Consider the following 16,784-nt stretch of genomic DNA (forward strand, 5'->3'; position numbering starts at 1 on the left):
GAGCAATGCCAGACTAGGGGATGAAGAGAGAACAGGAGAAAGTTTTGGACCTTGTGAAGCACTGGTGGTGAACTCAGAGGCTTTGGACCAGGTGAAGCATTGGTGGTGAGCTCAGAGGCTGGGGATTTTGGCACCCTGTATCTCTAGCACCCTGGGCTAGAGCCTCACCTGGTCCAGCAATTGAGCCAGCTCTGAATTGGAAGGAGTCTCAAAGTAGGTGAAACTGCTCCATGGTGTCACAGTTTCTAATTTGGCTCCTTCTCAACTCCTATCCTTCTAGCTAATATAACATTTCCAACCTTCAGTTCTAGCTGTTTTCCCTCTGGGACCTTATCTCTCTTTTAAAGCTGCTTTGGTCTGTCCAATCATGAAGAAATAATCTTTTGAAAACAATGAGCAAGAGATGTGGCTATAGTTTTAACCAAGTGGCACTGATACTCAGCACTATACAATCACATCTGTTCAGGACAAATGTCTGTCCTACACAAGAGAGTTGAATGGGGACAGAAATCAAACCCATCCCCATTGGAATCAAACCTGCCCCCATCCATCCCCGCTAAGAACTTAAAGCATTTTTATTCCATGATGCCTATTTATAAGCATTTTTATAATTTATTTTATTTTACAAGTACTGCAGAGCACGCCAACTGGAACATACAGACCTAACCTCTTGTGTTATCCTCCTTCCCTTTTTCTTTTCTATCACAAATTGTATTTTTTACCCTTTTTCCCTTTTGTTTTCTGTCATGTTTTTATTAGATTTTTAAAATTTATTTTTATATATCATTTTGTATTGTAAGCCGCTTAGATATGATTTGATTTGTGGGATATCAAATAATAATAAATTTGATTCCAACCCCCGCCTGACTCCACAAGTAATCTCTTCTATCCTCACCTGTCCCCATCAACCAGAAGTAATTATTTTATTTAATTATGATACTGAAGTATATTAGAGGCTCTGGTAGAGACCCATTTACAAATAAGCAAAGACACTTTATTAATTTGGAAATATTAATTGTCAAGAATACATATTTTGTAAATGGATATCTGCCAGAGCCTCTAATGTAAATATAAAATATAAGTACTCTAGCAGTTGAGTACCCTCAAGCTGTCAGCTGAAGACTTCTTCCGAAGGTGACCAAAACTCCCTTTTACCAAGCTTGACATGCAGAAGTAACATCATCCCTAAGACACTTCCTGTTGCAATACCATAAACTCTCATGTCTGTGCATCTAGGGATCGAACCTGATGATTAGCCTAGGCTTTCTTGAATTCTATTACTGCAATTAAGCAGTTTCATTGGCTGAGATTTTAATGCAAGATCCAGTCCATATCTTGGTTGTTCTATGTGTGGGATAAGTTTTTCTGCACTTACATCTGTGACGATGGGCACTCCAAGATGAGCCAAATTGGTGATGATTTCACTGTCCTCGGGAGGGATCTGGGCATGCTGGATCAGCTTATTGAGGTTCTCCTCGGTAATGCCTGCAAATGCAATCACAGAGAAGCTATGTTCAGACCTGTAGCTATTTGCATAAATCACATTTCCAGCATTATTATTTATTCTAGGCGGTGAACCATTAAAACATTCACAATAAAATTACAGTAACAAATACAAAGCACAGCACAACTCATATCATCAGCACATCTCTGACTAGTATTTTAATCCTGCAATAGTTACATCACAGTTATTTCTTCAAATTAAAGGCTTCCTCATACAGAAAAGCCTTTAAAAGTTTTTAATATTAGAGATAATTTTCTATGCATATCAACTCTTTCTAATCCCCAGTCACCGCTGTTCTCATCTGAGAGCTGCATTTAAACCAATTCAGAGTGATGCATTTGGGGGGTAGAAATCTGAGGGAACTGTATGTGCTGGGAGGTGAGAGGCTGATAATCACTGATAGAGAGAGCGGCCTTGGGGTGATTGTGTCTGAGGATCTAAAGGCAGCTAAATAGTGTGATAAGGCAGTGGCTGTAGCCAAAAGGATGCTAGGCTGTATAGAATGAGGAATAACCAGCAGAAGAAGGGAGGTGTTGATGCCACTATATAGGTCATTGGTGAGACTACACTTGGAGTATTGTGTTCAGTTTTGGAGTCTTTATCTGGTGAAGGATATAAAAAGACTTGAAGTGGTCCAGAGGAAGGCAATGAAAATTGTAAGGGGGTTGAACAAAAAGAAGTATGAGAAGAGACTGGAAGACCTAAATATGTATACTCTGGAGACAAGGAAGGACAGGAGAGATATGATACAGATGTTTAAATACGTGAAAGGTATTAATATAGAGCCAAATTTTTTCCAGAGAAGAGAAAATGGTAAAACCAGAGGGCATAATTTGAGGTTGCAGGGAGGAAGACTCAGGAGCAATGTTAGGAAATTCTTTTTCATGGAGAGGGTAGTAGATGCCTGAAATGCCCTCCCGAGGGAAGTGGTGGAGAGGAAAATAGTGATTGAATTCAAAAAAGCATGGAATAAACATAGAGGATCTCTAATTAGAAAATGAAGGATGTAAATTAAAGAACTAAGGCCGGTACTGACAGACATGCATGGTCTGTGTCCTATATGTGGTGATTTGGTGTAGAATGGGCTGGGAAGGGTATCAATGGAAACTCCACTAACTTGGAACATGAGGATGTTACTGGCCAGGCTTTATGGTAGATATCCTGCAAACAGAATAGTTGGATAGGCTGGAGTGAGCTTGGAGAGCAATTTCAGTATTTGGAACCTAGGACAATATTAGGTGGACTTTACAGTGTACGACCCAGAAATATCAAAGAAGAGACAATTTAATTTAATCGTGTATTTTTGATGGGCATAACTAATGGGCAGACTGGATGGACTATTCGGGTCTTTATCTGCCATCATTTACTATATTACCATGTATTTCCCTTTTATTGGTTTTGCCAGCTCTCAAAAATCAAGACAAGTGACATTTAACTGAGCATGTACAAAATCAGCATTCCCAAAAGACTCTATTATCTTATTGATCCTTTTAAATCCCAAGATGCTAGTAGACTGGCTTCCCATTACTATTCCACAAATAGAAATGTCTCCATTACAGCCAACACTTCCAGTCCTTCAGCAAACTGATCTCCCTACCATTCTTTAAGATAATGTAGAGGAGGATAATTCGGATTTTATCATAGGTGCTGACATTTGCATCCAGCAGGATTGGTACAATGGCTCTCATTGGGTCTTTGATCTTCTCCCCTTCTGCATCTGTACCCATGGCCAGGTCCTGTAAAAACAAAAAAGGCAAATCCATAACCTTATTTAGCCTAAGGAGTTGCAGGATGTTGCCAGCCTCTATGTTTACATCCAGGACATATCAAGAGGACGTCTCAAGCTATAGTTCACCCTGTGTGACTTGCCTGCTGGTGTCCTGTCCACTTCACTACTACCAACAAGAGGAACCAATCCCTCCGTATCTGCGCCCTATGCAAGTTGCAATGGTTCACACAGTCCTTGGCATGGTGCTGATCACAAAGTCTATTTCTGAGACCTTGGGCTATTCAGGGTACAGATGTAATGGGTTGGAAGAGAAGATTTGTTTCTAGAATGCTGAACTACAGCTCCAACTGGAATATTTATTTATTGAGATTTATATCCTGTCCTCCCCTAAGAGCTCAGAATGGGTTACATTCGCAACGTTTTTTAAAACCCAGCACTACTTTTCTTTGGGCACTCGTTTGTTCCTTTTAACGCTGTTTGTCATAACACCTTATCTACCACGGACCCCTGAAGAAGGGGTGTTGTCCGAAACACAGACCGTGTCGGGTCCCTGGTTTGGTAATAAGGTTGTATATACCATTAAATACATTCACAGTGCTAAATCTATTTTACATATATTCTAACTACCCTCACTATCCCCAACAGGCTCACAATCTAACTAAAATGTTCGTTCCAATCCTTCCGTAAATCTCTATAATTTTTTCTATTCACTAAACATTTTGGAAACTAATCTCTTTGAAAGTTTGCTACTACCTTCTTTGTTTTTATTTAATCATTGTAAATTTTTCTCCATCTCTATCTCCTTGCTGTAAACCGAGTCGAGCTTTCTCAGAATGATGACCCGGTATATAAAGTTAATCTTTAGTTTAGTTTTAGTTTAAAACATTGTTAAAAAGGAACCCAGAAGAAGAGTGAAGTAATATGGGTAGAGGAGTAAATCTAAGAAAATAAATATAAATACAATATCAAGCAGAAATTAAAAGTTCAAGTTCAATTTATTTAATATACCGCAAATATAAAACCAGGGTTAAAATCTAAACAGTTTACAAAATCATATAAAGGGAGGGTTAAAAAACAAACTTATGGCTGTTTGCTAAGCCATGTATGGAAGAAATACAGTATGTCCTTTGCGGTTATGGGGACTTTTGTTTAGATTGCTCATTTTTGTAAAATAAAAAATAGATAAGTGCCCAATCCCCCACAGTGACAGCCTATTCTATAATCTATGCAATAGCACAACACACGCTCTTCACAAGGGACTCAAATCAATAACCGTTCTGCCAAAGATAGCATAAATTCTACTACCTTGATATACCCTCATGTACACATATTAATGTTATGTTCTTAAAGATCCTCAGCGGCACCACTTAGGGCTCAATTCAATCTCATTGCCCCAAGCTTTACGTGTCAAATCTTCATCGAGTCCTGTCTTAATTTAATTCAAAATTAAGACAGGACCCGATGAAGATTTGACACGTAAAGCTTGGGGCAATGAGATTGAATTGAGCCCTAAGTGGTGCCGCTGAGGATCCTTAAGAACATAACATTAATATGTGTACATGAAGCCTATTCTATAATGGCATCTGGGATCCTAGATTCCATTACAGGATATTAGCGTAACCTCACATTGATGCGCTAAACAGTTATATACCCACAGTTACACCAGTTACTGGTGTATTTGTGAATATCTAAAGGCTCTTTCTACAAAGCTGTGGTAGTGAGTCCCCCATGGCAAATGCACCAAAGCCCATTCAATTCCTATGGGCTTCAGTGTATTTGCCGCAGGAGAATAACTACCCTGACTAAATGAGGCAGTGACACACATAACTTACTATACATCAGTGGCAGAACTGCTCTTGCCTCCCCACTAATGTGAACGTCCCCTTTGCGTTTATAGGCTACGCCACTGCGCCACTTACACACGCCCTTACAGAATAGCACTTCTGCCCAGATTCTCTATATGGTGTCGACATCAGCAGCTGCCTAAAAGGCGTTCACCGATCACGTGTCAATTACCCGATGGCTCCGTATAGAGAATTGCACCTCTGGGAAAGATATGCTCCTGAAACATAGGCCAGGGTTTTCCAGGCCTACATTTCTGGCGCCTAGCTTTGTCATGAATCATGACTATGTAGGCACTTTATGGCACCTAATGCCCTTATTTGGTGTTAGCCATATCCATAGTGACGTTAGGCGCCAGTAGGCACCTCCAGAGAATTTGTAGAATTTCCCCTTTAGTTGCTTTCCCACCACAAATATGCAAATGTACAATTACTGTAGCTGCGAAAATGCTGGTATTCTATATATTTAAATGCACAAATAGCATGTAAATGTCAGCACCCAGTTTCAGAATTGACCTTTTAATTCCTTTATAAAATTGTCTTCTCCACTTTGCATCACTTAGTGCCCTTTCTATGAGAGTGTGTGATGCAGTGGTTAGAGCTACAGCCTCAACACTCTGAGGCTGTGGGTTCAAATCCCACACTACTCCTTGTGACCCTAGGCAAGTCACTTAATCCCCCATTGCCCCAGGTACATTAGATAGGTTTGAGATGGCTGAAAATGGATAACACTGAGTAGAATTGCTCACACTCTATTTCATCATTCTCATACAAATTATACGTGCCCAGTACCATCCAAATTATTCAAACTACCCATCCCTCCATCCGGTTCAACATACAAGTGCCCCATCAATTCTTACTCCCTATGTGTGAAACACCATTTTATAGAAAGGATGGCTAATTCAGAATAAGGACATCCAGATCGATACGTCACTGGTGGTGCTAGTGTTTAAAATAGGATCTGTTGACATACAGCATGTTCTAAAATACATGAGAAACGGATATCCATGCGCTGACAATGTCCAGCATGAACATCCACTTTACAAATGCCCAAATTATGAATAGGGCAAAACATGGGCGTCTTTTTGGCAGTCTAGCAATGTCCATGTCATAAAATGGTCACATAGACCTCAGTGTGGAGTGAAGATGTTGCCGGTGACGGGACTAAATCGCGCGAGACAATGGCGCGCCGACAACTGAGCGCAAGGTTGACGGCGCGCCGAAGAAAAGCACTATTTTAAAGGGCTCCGACGGGGGGGGTGTGGGGGGGGAACCTCCCCACTTTACTTAACAGAAATTGCGCTGGCGTTGTGGGGGGTTTGGGGGGTTACAGATAACAGGGGAAGCAAATCCACAAAAAACAAGGTAACAAATCTGGGTGGAATTGTCCAATCAGAAAGGTGCACAAATAAAAGTGTCTTTCAACTCATCTGATTGATCTTTATTCATCCAAAGTAACTCGACCCGACATGTACATGTTTCGGCCCTACGGCCTGCGTCAGGAGTCTTGAAGATCTTTGGGTATATGAACAACAATGTGAACCACTTGAAATGCGGTACGACGGCGTTTTGATACAAACGGCATTTCAAGTGGTTCACATTATTGTTCATATACCCAAAGATCTTCAAGACTCCTGACGCAGGACGTAGGGCCGAAACATGTACATGTCGGGTCGAGTTACTTTGGATGAATAAAGATCAATCAGATGACCTGGGTTTGGGGGGTTATACATTATACTTAAAACTGAACTTTTTTCCTAAAAAACAGGCAAAAAGTTCAGTTTCAAGTATAATGAGGGGGGTTACAACCCCCCAAGCCCCCCACAACGCCAGCGCGATGTCTGTTAAGTAAAATAGGAGGGTTCCCCACCAACACCCCCCATCGGAGCCCTTTAAAATAGTGCTTTTCTTCGGCGCGCCGTCAACCTTGCGCTCAGTTGTCTGCGCGCCGTTGTCTCGCGCGATTTTGTCTATGAACCGATGTTGCCTAATGGTTAGAGCAATAAGCTGAGAGCCTGAGGATCCTTCTTCAAATCAGATTTCAGATCTTTGAGAGTTGTCTTTTTTTTTTTTTTAATTGTGAGCCCTCTAGGGACAGAGAAATACTTGCTGATCCTGAATGTGCACAGCTTCGGTAGAAACCTGCAAACTCAAAGGCTATATTTTCTGTCCTTGGATGGCTCACATTAAAATAAAAATCACAAACAAGTGAAGCGAGATTTGAACCGGGATCTTCTTGCTCCCTACTCTAACCATTGAGCTACTTCATGTGGAGTCTATAAAGGATTTATACTAAAAACAGCCACAGTTTCTTAAGCTGTTACAGAGCCTGGAATCCCTTGCCCGAGGGGAACAGCAACCACTGGGGAATTAAGGGGTTGAGCTGCTGAATTAGAGCACTTCACTATAACCAGGACCTGCTGAGCACCAGGTCTAAATTCCAGCATCCATCTTTTAGGACACAGATACCCCTTCCCCTTCTGAAACTGGAACTGGATGCCCATATTTGGGCCCCTCCTTAGTCCCACGCAAAACTGGCCCAGATCACACCCCCTTGCCATTAGTACGTACAGAAGTTTTAGACATCCATATCCTGTCTTTATAAACTGGGATCTGAATGTTCATGCAATATGGATGTCTACATGTTGATTTCACTGCACAACAAAGTTTTTGCTTCCTGAACACTGCTGGGTGTTTCTTATAGAATTTTGGGTGCTGATCATGAATATTACATCAAAAATTACCCATCACGTACCATTTCAGAGAAATATTCAATTTTGTCGTGATTTTTTCTTATATTTGGATGCAAACAATTTTTTCTCCCATAAGTGTCTTATCAACAACGGTTTGTGCCGCCTGGGTATGTCCATGCATAAAATCTAGCCAGGTTGGAAGCTGTTTTATGGAAGATGACATCCTGGGCATGTCTGGGCAGGTCTGAACGAGCTTGCGCTGTCTCACCATGCTATAATGGTGGCTTCCATACACCGATCCTGCTCATTTGGTTAATATAGATAGTCCGTGTGTGTATATAGTATCAGTATAGTAAAGTATAGTAGTATAGTAGCTGTAGCAATATAACAGTAAGTAAGCTTGATGCTATAGACGTTTTGGTGTCGGGCAATATGTCTCGTCGGTGTCGTAACAGCCGCGACACATTCTGCTATATCTGTGGGGAATATACACTTACGCCTCAGAGACGTTCGATGACTGCCCTTGTAAAGAAAGCCTATCATCTGTATTTTGGCTGCAAAATAGGTGATCAAGACAAGCAATGGGCGCCTCACATTTGCTGTGCGACATGTGCTGTTAGTCTGAGAGCCTGGCTCAGAGGTACTTGAAAGACGATGCCATTTGCTGTTCCGATGATATGGCGAGAACAGAAAGACCATGTGACGGACTGTTATTTCTGTTTGACTAATGTGTCTGGTTTCTCTGCCAAAAACAAGAAGTCAATTGAATATCCTAATCTGCCTTCAGCAATGAGACCCATGCCACATGATGACAGTCTTCCAGTTCCGAAACCACCAGAGGATTGGACCTTAGACGAACCAGATGAAGAAACTGCAGTGCAGGGTTCTAACAGTGACATTGACCCGGATTTTGAACCATCCTCATTAGGCGATCCACATCTGATAACACAGTCCGAATTGAACGATTTGGTCAGAGATTTGGGTCTGTCAAAAGCAAAAGCTGAGCTGCTAGGTTCGAGACTGCAGGAATGGTGTTTGCTATCACCAGGTACGAAAATTTCTGTGTTTCGAGACCGGCATCATGATATAACCAAATTTTTTGCACAAGTCGACACTCTCTGTTTCTGTTGTGACATTGAAGGATTGTTCTCGGTCTTTGGTTGTGATCACAACCCGGAAGAGTGGCGTCTTTTCATTGATTCGTCAATGTTAAGCCTGAAAGCTGTTCTGTTGCACAATGGCAACGTTTATCCTTCAGTACCTGTTGGCTATGCAGCACATATGAAAGAAACATATGAGAATATGGAAATGTTACTAAAGTATGTCCAGTATACCAGGTATAACTGGAATATCTGTGGAGACCTCAAAGTCGTTGCTCTGTTACTAGGACTGCAGCTTGGCTATACAAAGTACTGCTGTTTCATCTGCGAATGGGACAGCCGAGACAGAGAGTCGCACTATTCTAGAAAGAACTGGCCACTCCGTAAAAAGTTAGTTCCAGGACAGAAAAATGTAGCACATGAATCGCTTGTTGACCCGACAAAGATATTTTTGCCTCCTCTTCACATTAAACTGGGACTCATGAAGAATTTTGTGAAAGCAATGAACAAGGAAGGGGAAGGTTTTCGTTATTTAAGACAGATGTTCCCAAGAATAACTGATGCCAAGATCAAAGAGGGTATTTTTGTTGGCCCCCAGATCAGACATGTTATGAGTGACAAGCGATTTGAAGATCTGTTAGTTGGGCCGGAAAAAATTGGCTGGAAAGCCTTGAAAGACGTTGTTGACAATTTTCTGGGCAATTACAGAGCCCCAAACTACATTCAGCTGGTAGACAAACTTCTCAAAGCATACAAGAGAATGAAGTGCAATATGTCACTCAAGATTCATTTCCTCCATTCACACTTGGACTTCTTCCCCGCAAATCTCGGTGCTGTGAGTGACGAGCACGGTGAAAGGTTTCATCAAGACATAGCTACGATGGAGAAACGATACCAGGGCAATTGGAATCCGTCAATGCTTGCCGACTATTGTTGGATGCTACAACGTGATGCACCAGACACTGAATATAAAAGAAACTCGGGAGCAAAACACTTTTAATTCTGTTTCATTTAGTCGCTTGTGCGAAACGTAAACTTGACTATATATTTTATTGTCAGTAAACATAAAAATGTCTATTTCTCATAGTTCTTACGTGATGCAGTAAAACCAAAACCATATTTGAGCATACCAAGTTGGTACCTGTCATAATCACCAAAAACTTTTCAGGAATCAAGACTTAACCAAAAAATTGTTGTGCAGTGTTTTCAGACATTCAAAACACAAATAGAGCTTTTAAAATAAGGGCCATTATCTAATAAGTTCCAGATCAAAGCATCTGGCAAACTCTATGGTGTTGGTATACAGATGAGAACAGTGCTGAAGAAAACATACCTGTTCCACCCGACATAGTTTATCAACCGTTCCTTGATAGTGCTTCATGCAGTCCTCAGCGAGGTGCAGATGAGTTGAATACTGTGGATATAAAAAGTGTGTTAAGAGACACCAGATTAATACTTACACATAATACACAGCTTATAAATTAAAGAGTCAATATCAATTGCTTTTGGTGTTGCAAGGTAAGGACACATCAGCGGTGATATTCAGAAACTACACTGCTTGCTCCAAGATTAATTCATCATAATCATCTTAGCTTCAATAGATCTTTTTTAAGAAAATTTTATATTTGATTCTAAAGTATTACATTTATATTAACTCTAAAATTTTCTACAGTTTTCATTTTAAATTATGAAATGAGTACTCATTTTTTTGCTTAAATCAGCATGAGGATTCTTATCTGATATGAATCATGTTTCGCTCTAAGCTGTATCAAGGAGCATCCCTGTTATCTTGCCAGCCATGCCATAATGTATGCTCTCCCGCTCTAAATAAAAAATTATTAACTTATACACACAGGTATGCTACAAGCGTATACACCAATATTCTACCTAAGTACTATTCTGATAATTATGTTTTAATCTTTGATACCATGTAATTGCAGGTGAGCATACACAGTAGCAATAGTTGGGTAGAACATGAATATGGGGCACAGGTACACAGATAATTTCCAGAATAGTTTATATTATGTGCATATCACTGGAACTTAGGTGCACACAAGTATGCCAGCTCTATGGCCATGTAAGAGCTCACACCTAAGCACCTAAACGTGTATCTACTCTGTTAAGCTGGTATTCTATAAAATAAAGTAGGTGCTTACATTCCTTTATAGAATAAGCTCCTACCATGCAACCTCTGGGCAATTAATTATATGTACAAGATATAGAATTACTCCTACATTAAGGGGTGCAGAAGGGGCATGGAATAAGCAGAAACTGTGATTTACTGTGAATGTGAAGATCATTACTACACAACAACCACTAACTTGAACAAGGAAACTGTGCAGTTAACTACACCTCTAGAAATGTAGCTAATTGGATTCCACTTTAGTGGCCATGCCATTTATGGCTGCCTTCTCCTAAGGAAACATCAAAAGAGAAGAGACAAAATGATGCTTCAACACTGGGAATGCAGTCAAACATCACTTTATTCATAAATACAAACTCAGAAGGACACGGCATTAAAGGCTTTTACTGGTGTTTTTAATCTTTGTGGACTCGGAGAATTTGGTTTGAGGTACTCCATCAGACAGCACCACAGTATCAGCAGTGTCCTGAGTGGTGCATTGGACCTCCAAGGAAGGTGCTTTGTCATCAAAACGCTGGTCGTGTTAGGTCCTTCTGAATTTGTATTTATGAATAAAGTTGACGTTTGACTTCATTCCCAGAGTTAAAGCATATTTCTATCCCTTCTCTTTTGAAGTTTTATTGGATTCATTGTTAGGACATATTCCATTCTTTTTGTGGTATTTCAATATACCTTTTCTTAAGGACCAGGAGCCCCCCCCTAAAAAAAAAAGATTACTGCATAAGTTTTATAGTTCCCACAGGTTAACTTTTGTTTTATTTATTTAAAAAATTTATATCCTACACTATTCCATAATTCTAGGCAGGTTATACAGCAAACTTTAACATGGCTTAGTAAACAGAAACCAAAATGAGAAAAGCCCTTTACTGCATCTAGCCCTAAATTTCTACCAGATGATTCCACCACATTAATCACTATCACTCTGGACTTAATCAGGCTCATATTCATGCAGTAGGAGATCATCTGCAATCTCCCGTGGTCTGCGGCGATACCGGAAATTCAATGCTGGCACTGAATTTCTTGTCCATTTTTGGCTGGCTGAGACATAGCTGGGTTATGCCTGCTAAGAGACATAGCGGCTAGCTTGCTAAGTCTCAGTGCCCAAAGATATATCACCCTTTTAGGTGGTTGTGTTTGGGTGCCGAACTTAGCCAGCAAGCCACTGAATATTGGCGGTGACCAGCTCAATACTGGTGGATAGCTGGCTATGTGCTATTTACGAGATGGCTAGAAGCCATTCCCAGCCGTCTAAATAGCACTAAATATCAGGCCCGACGTATCTAAACAGCTCTGGCTCTTCATGCTCAGTTTACCAAATGTGTCTCTTCCGCAAATAGTCTGTAGTCTTTTACTCTCTATGTCAGTTCATTGTACCTTGCTGAGTTCTTTCTGGTATTGGGGCATCTTCTTCAGCATTTGAGACAGGTCCCTCATGGTTGTCTAAGAATAAAAAAAGGATATTTTCCATGACAGATGTTAATTTCTGCATTTGTGTAGACTGAATATGGAGTACCAAGCATGCGTCTTTCCAACTTCATTTGCATATTCCTTTAACCTTAACCTGGTTTGGTTATCTTCAACTTGATAAAAATGATTATTCAGCATTAACCCTTATCTATTTAAATTTGTTAATATATACAACAGTCATGTTAAAGCGTAATACAGTGCTTCTCAACCCAGTCCTTCAGGCACACCTAGTCCCATCAGGTTTTCAAGATATCCAGAATGAATATGCATCAGATAGATTTACATACCATGGAGGAAGTGCATGCAAATCTCTCTGATGCATATTCATTGTAGATATCCTGACAACCTTATGAGACTAGCCCCTTCTTCTACGAAACTGCGCTAGCAGTTTCTAGCATGGGAAGCCGCGCTGAATGGCCCGCACTGCTCCTGACGCTCATAGGAACTCAATGAGCGTCGGGAGCAGCACAGGTCATTCAGCGCGGCACTCTGCAATAGAAACTGCTAGTGCAGTTTCGTAGAAGAAGGGGTTGAGAAGCATTGGTTTAATACACTGAAGAGTGCAATCTATTGTATGGCCACTAAATGGCACTACTCTCTTTAAGAGGTTGAAATATTGTACAGATTAGTTCCTTTTCAAGAGCCACATAACAGAGAAGTGCCATACTGTAGAAAGAGTTGATCTAAATTGGGAACAGTTTAGTCCTCTGATGGCTTGAAAATGAGAAGGAAAGACAACATTAATATGGAAGAGCTTTTTTATTAGTCTTGGTTTAGTAGTGGGAAATCCCACCTCACTGAAAGAAATGTTTACTTACCTTATCACCAGTGTTCATCCTTTTACTGGCCGAAAAATCCTTCAGAGAACGTGTAACCTCCCTAGAAAGAGAAAAGTTTTGTTTTACGGACTCTAATATTGTATAAGGGAAAGATCCTTCCCTCCTTTCTGCTGGTGATTAGCTATTTGTTTTTCATAATCTTTAATTGCATGGGCTATAGCCCCACTTGAACTTGGGAAGATTACTGGGGTTTTTAGTAACTGATCTGCGAACCATCTGAGACACCTAGGTCAATGCTTCCCAATCTTTTCAGAGCCCGAGTCATGCCTAGAGGAACAAAAAATTTTGTAGTACCCCAATCTCCATACGGAGGAGTCATATGGCCAAAAGAAGAGCTACAGAAGCACTAAAAGCCCCATAAGTCTCTCTTCCAATTTTTAAAACCCATCAGAATGAAAGTGCTCTGGTGTCTTTTACTTTCGGTACTCACACTGTGAGTTTGCCCGGAAGAAGTTTTGCCTTCGATTCGCACATTTTTAGTTATTTTAAACAACCATGTTGTGCACCATATGATTCTCTACTCGTGATACAATGGGCATTTGGGACCCCTGAGGAAGGGGTGTTTCTCTGAAACACAGACCGTGTTGGGTCCATGCTCCATGTATATGAGAGTAGATGTATGATATTATCTGGATTATAATACTTTAAATAGCTTTTTTCTGCATACTTTCAAAAAAGACGCTTCAGCCCCACCACTCCACCGCCTATAGTATTTTACACAGCGGGAAGCATATTGTGGCGCTTCATCATTGGCTGTCGATTTTTGAATGTTATTTTCTCCTTTTAGTTTATAGTTTATGATTTTATCTTTAATAAATATTCTTAAGAGATAAATATTTCAAAAACACCTTGCTTCTCAGTGTCATGATATACGTTTTAAAAGTAGATAGTACTTATCTCAGCCAAAACCAAGGGAGTCAGACCCGACATGTTTCACACAACCGAGTGTTTTATCAAGGGTCTCCCAAGGCTGCCGCTGTCATCCGAGTCTTGCCAGCCCTCTGCAGGTACCAAGAGGGTTGGGTGGGGCTGGGGCATTCGTGTCTCTTACTTGATGGCTCTTCCCTGTGTGCTACCTTATTCCAACTACCAAGGAGGGATGTCGAACTGATGAAGCCCAGCCTCCCTGTAATAGGACAACTCATCATGGCCAATTCATCACAACCATGCTGAAAGTCCCATGATGAATCGTCTCATTCCAGAACAGGGTAGCTGTAACAAATCTGTGGCACATCTAATCAGGTCGGATGACTTAGTTGCCGGGTACAGAAGGTTCTTTGTAACCATCTTTCATCCCAAGAGAATAACTTAGTTCTGTAACCCTTCTTTACAATTTATATTTCACTAGTTTCCATAAACCCTAGAATCAGAACATAGAGCTTCTGATGTCTCCAGAAGAAAGACTAAGCTTGTTTCCAGTGCAATAGGGATGGTAGGCGAGCATACTGCAGAAGATGTCAATTATAGCATTTCAACTCCTCCTCCTTCGCCACAGTCTCTGCTGCCCCCTCAGTTCTTTTTTTCTGCAGGCGAACATGAAGGTGTCTCTCTGATCTAAACCAAACTAAACCTTAGACTTATATACCACATCTTCTCTATAACAATAGAGCTCGGCATGGTTTACAAAAATTAGAAAAGAGAACAAGTACAATATGAATTTGGAATAGTATTGAGATGAGCAGAATTTACAACTTTGAAAATAGCCAAGTTTTCAGATATTTTTGAAATAGTTGGAAAGAGTCTGCTCTGTTTATTTCTTTATTCTTTTGCAATGCCTTTTACAGATTTTCGGCTTGTTTGCAGAATTTTTGCATGGTTTCAAGGGACTGCTTTGCCTGCTTGGAGAGGAGCAGATGTTTAAGTCTACAGCTGGCAGGTGTATCCTTCGTGGGGACCTGTACAGCAGGCTGCTGAAGATTTGTGGAGCTCAGGGTTCCGGGATCTCAGCACTTACTTGCTTCCTTGACTTGGTCAGGAGTTTGAGCGCAGGCTGTTAGGCATCAATAGTGGTCCTTTGGGGTGCTCAGGTTGCCAGCTGCAGATTTGCCTCCCCCACTTTTTTGCGTTGTGTGTCATGGCTCCGAGTGGGTAAAAGATCAGTCCGACTAAGTTCCGATTGGCAGCCTGAAAATCTCAGCATGGCAGCTTAGCAATGGCTTGAGGTAGAGAAACCCTCCAGATCTAGCTACACTGACGCTAGCAGATCATTTCTGGCACTCATTTGACTTGGTATCTGAGTCCCAAGTCTCAAAACTATGTGCAAAATTGATGAGATGTAAATGCACCCTTGTTCCTTTTCCCTCTTATCTTTTTGCTAATATTCCACCTCAAGCAATCAATTGGCTGACTACATTACTAAATCATACTTTAGAAACAGGATATTTCTCACATGACATGGGTATAATTAGCCTTACCCCTCTCTTGAAAAAAACAGACCTTGACCCAACTGTTACTTCCCACTATAGACCGATGCAAATATACCTTTTCTAACTAAACTTATGGAATTAATTATTGCCAGACAACTCTCAAGTTACTTGGAGAATTTTTCCATCTTTTTACTTTTCCAGCATGGGTTCCGCCTGAATTTCAGCACAGAAACCCTTTTGGTCTCTCTCCTTTCTAAGATACAGTAGTTACAATCATGTAAGAAACATGCTTCAGTTCGATTTGTCTGCAGCTTTTGATGTAGACAATCATAATATTCTGCATTACCTGCTCTCAGACATTGGCCTTGATCAGACTGTCTTGGACTGGTTCGATAAATTTCTATCCTCCTGTTCTTACTCAGTTAATATGGAAGGATCTCATTCAAAATCTTGTAGAGCCCTTTGTGGTGTTCCCCAGGGCTCCCCATTGTCTCCAATCTTATTTGACATCTACTTGAGTACTTTGGAATACTATGACTTGAATATTCGAGAAACCCTATTAACGTACGCTGATGATATCTTCATATTATTTGAGGTCAACCCAGATCTTGTTAATCTAACACCCAATATTATCCATTGCATTGCTAAGCTTTAGTCTTGGGCAATGATGTCCAGATGAAATTGAATGCTGCTAAGACCAAACTTTTATGGATCAATCTAAAGTTAGATTCTCTTCCCTCAGCTGTGACCTTAGACTCAGGAGAACCTCTGAAAATTGAGTTTTCCTTGATAATATTGGGTATTGATATTGATTCATCTCTTACATTTAAGGATCAGCTAAATTATTTTATTAAAAAGTGTTTCTTTAGCCTCCTTATCCTGAGAAGAGTGAGAGCGCTCTTTCATCAGCAACACTTCTCTGTATTGGTTCAGTCAATTATCTTGTCAAGGTTTGATTTTTGCAACTCATTGTACCTGGGTCTCTCATAGGTCAGTCTGCAGAAACTTCAATTGATACAGAGTACTGCTGCCAAGCTCATTTTTGGTAAGAGTAAATTTGATCACGTAACCCCATTGCTCAAGGAATTACATTGGCTTCCAG

At 40.6% G+C, this 16,784-nt stretch overlaps 1 protein-coding gene across 3 annotated transcripts in view; it reads right to left on the bottom strand.

The window, feature by feature from the left end:
• STXBP1 (syntaxin binding protein 1) overlaps positions 1 to 16,784 on the bottom strand; it is a 203,423-nt gene that overhangs the window by 46,857 nt on the left and 139,782 nt on the right. For all 3 annotated transcript variants that reach the window (XM_033959889.1, XM_033959888.1, XM_033959890.1), the window contains exons 11-15: positions 13,296 to 13,356; positions 12,385 to 12,450; positions 10,201 to 10,281; positions 3,102 to 3,240; positions 1,376 to 1,485 (exon numbers count right to left, since the gene is read on the bottom strand). In XM_033959889.1, the coding sequence (XP_033815780.1) occupies positions 1,376 to 1,485; positions 3,102 to 3,240; positions 10,201 to 10,281; positions 12,385 to 12,450; positions 13,296 to 13,356 (457 nt within the window). The remainder of the gene's footprint in view (positions 1 to 1,375; positions 1,486 to 3,101; positions 3,241 to 10,200; positions 10,282 to 12,384; positions 12,451 to 13,295; positions 13,357 to 16,784) is intronic.

This window comes from Geotrypetes seraphini, chromosome 10 (genome assembly GCF_902459505.1).
Source record: "Geotrypetes seraphini chromosome 10, aGeoSer1.1, whole genome shotgun sequence".
Classification (NCBI taxonomy): Eukaryota; Metazoa; Chordata; class Amphibia; order Gymnophiona; family Dermophiidae; genus Geotrypetes; species Geotrypetes seraphini.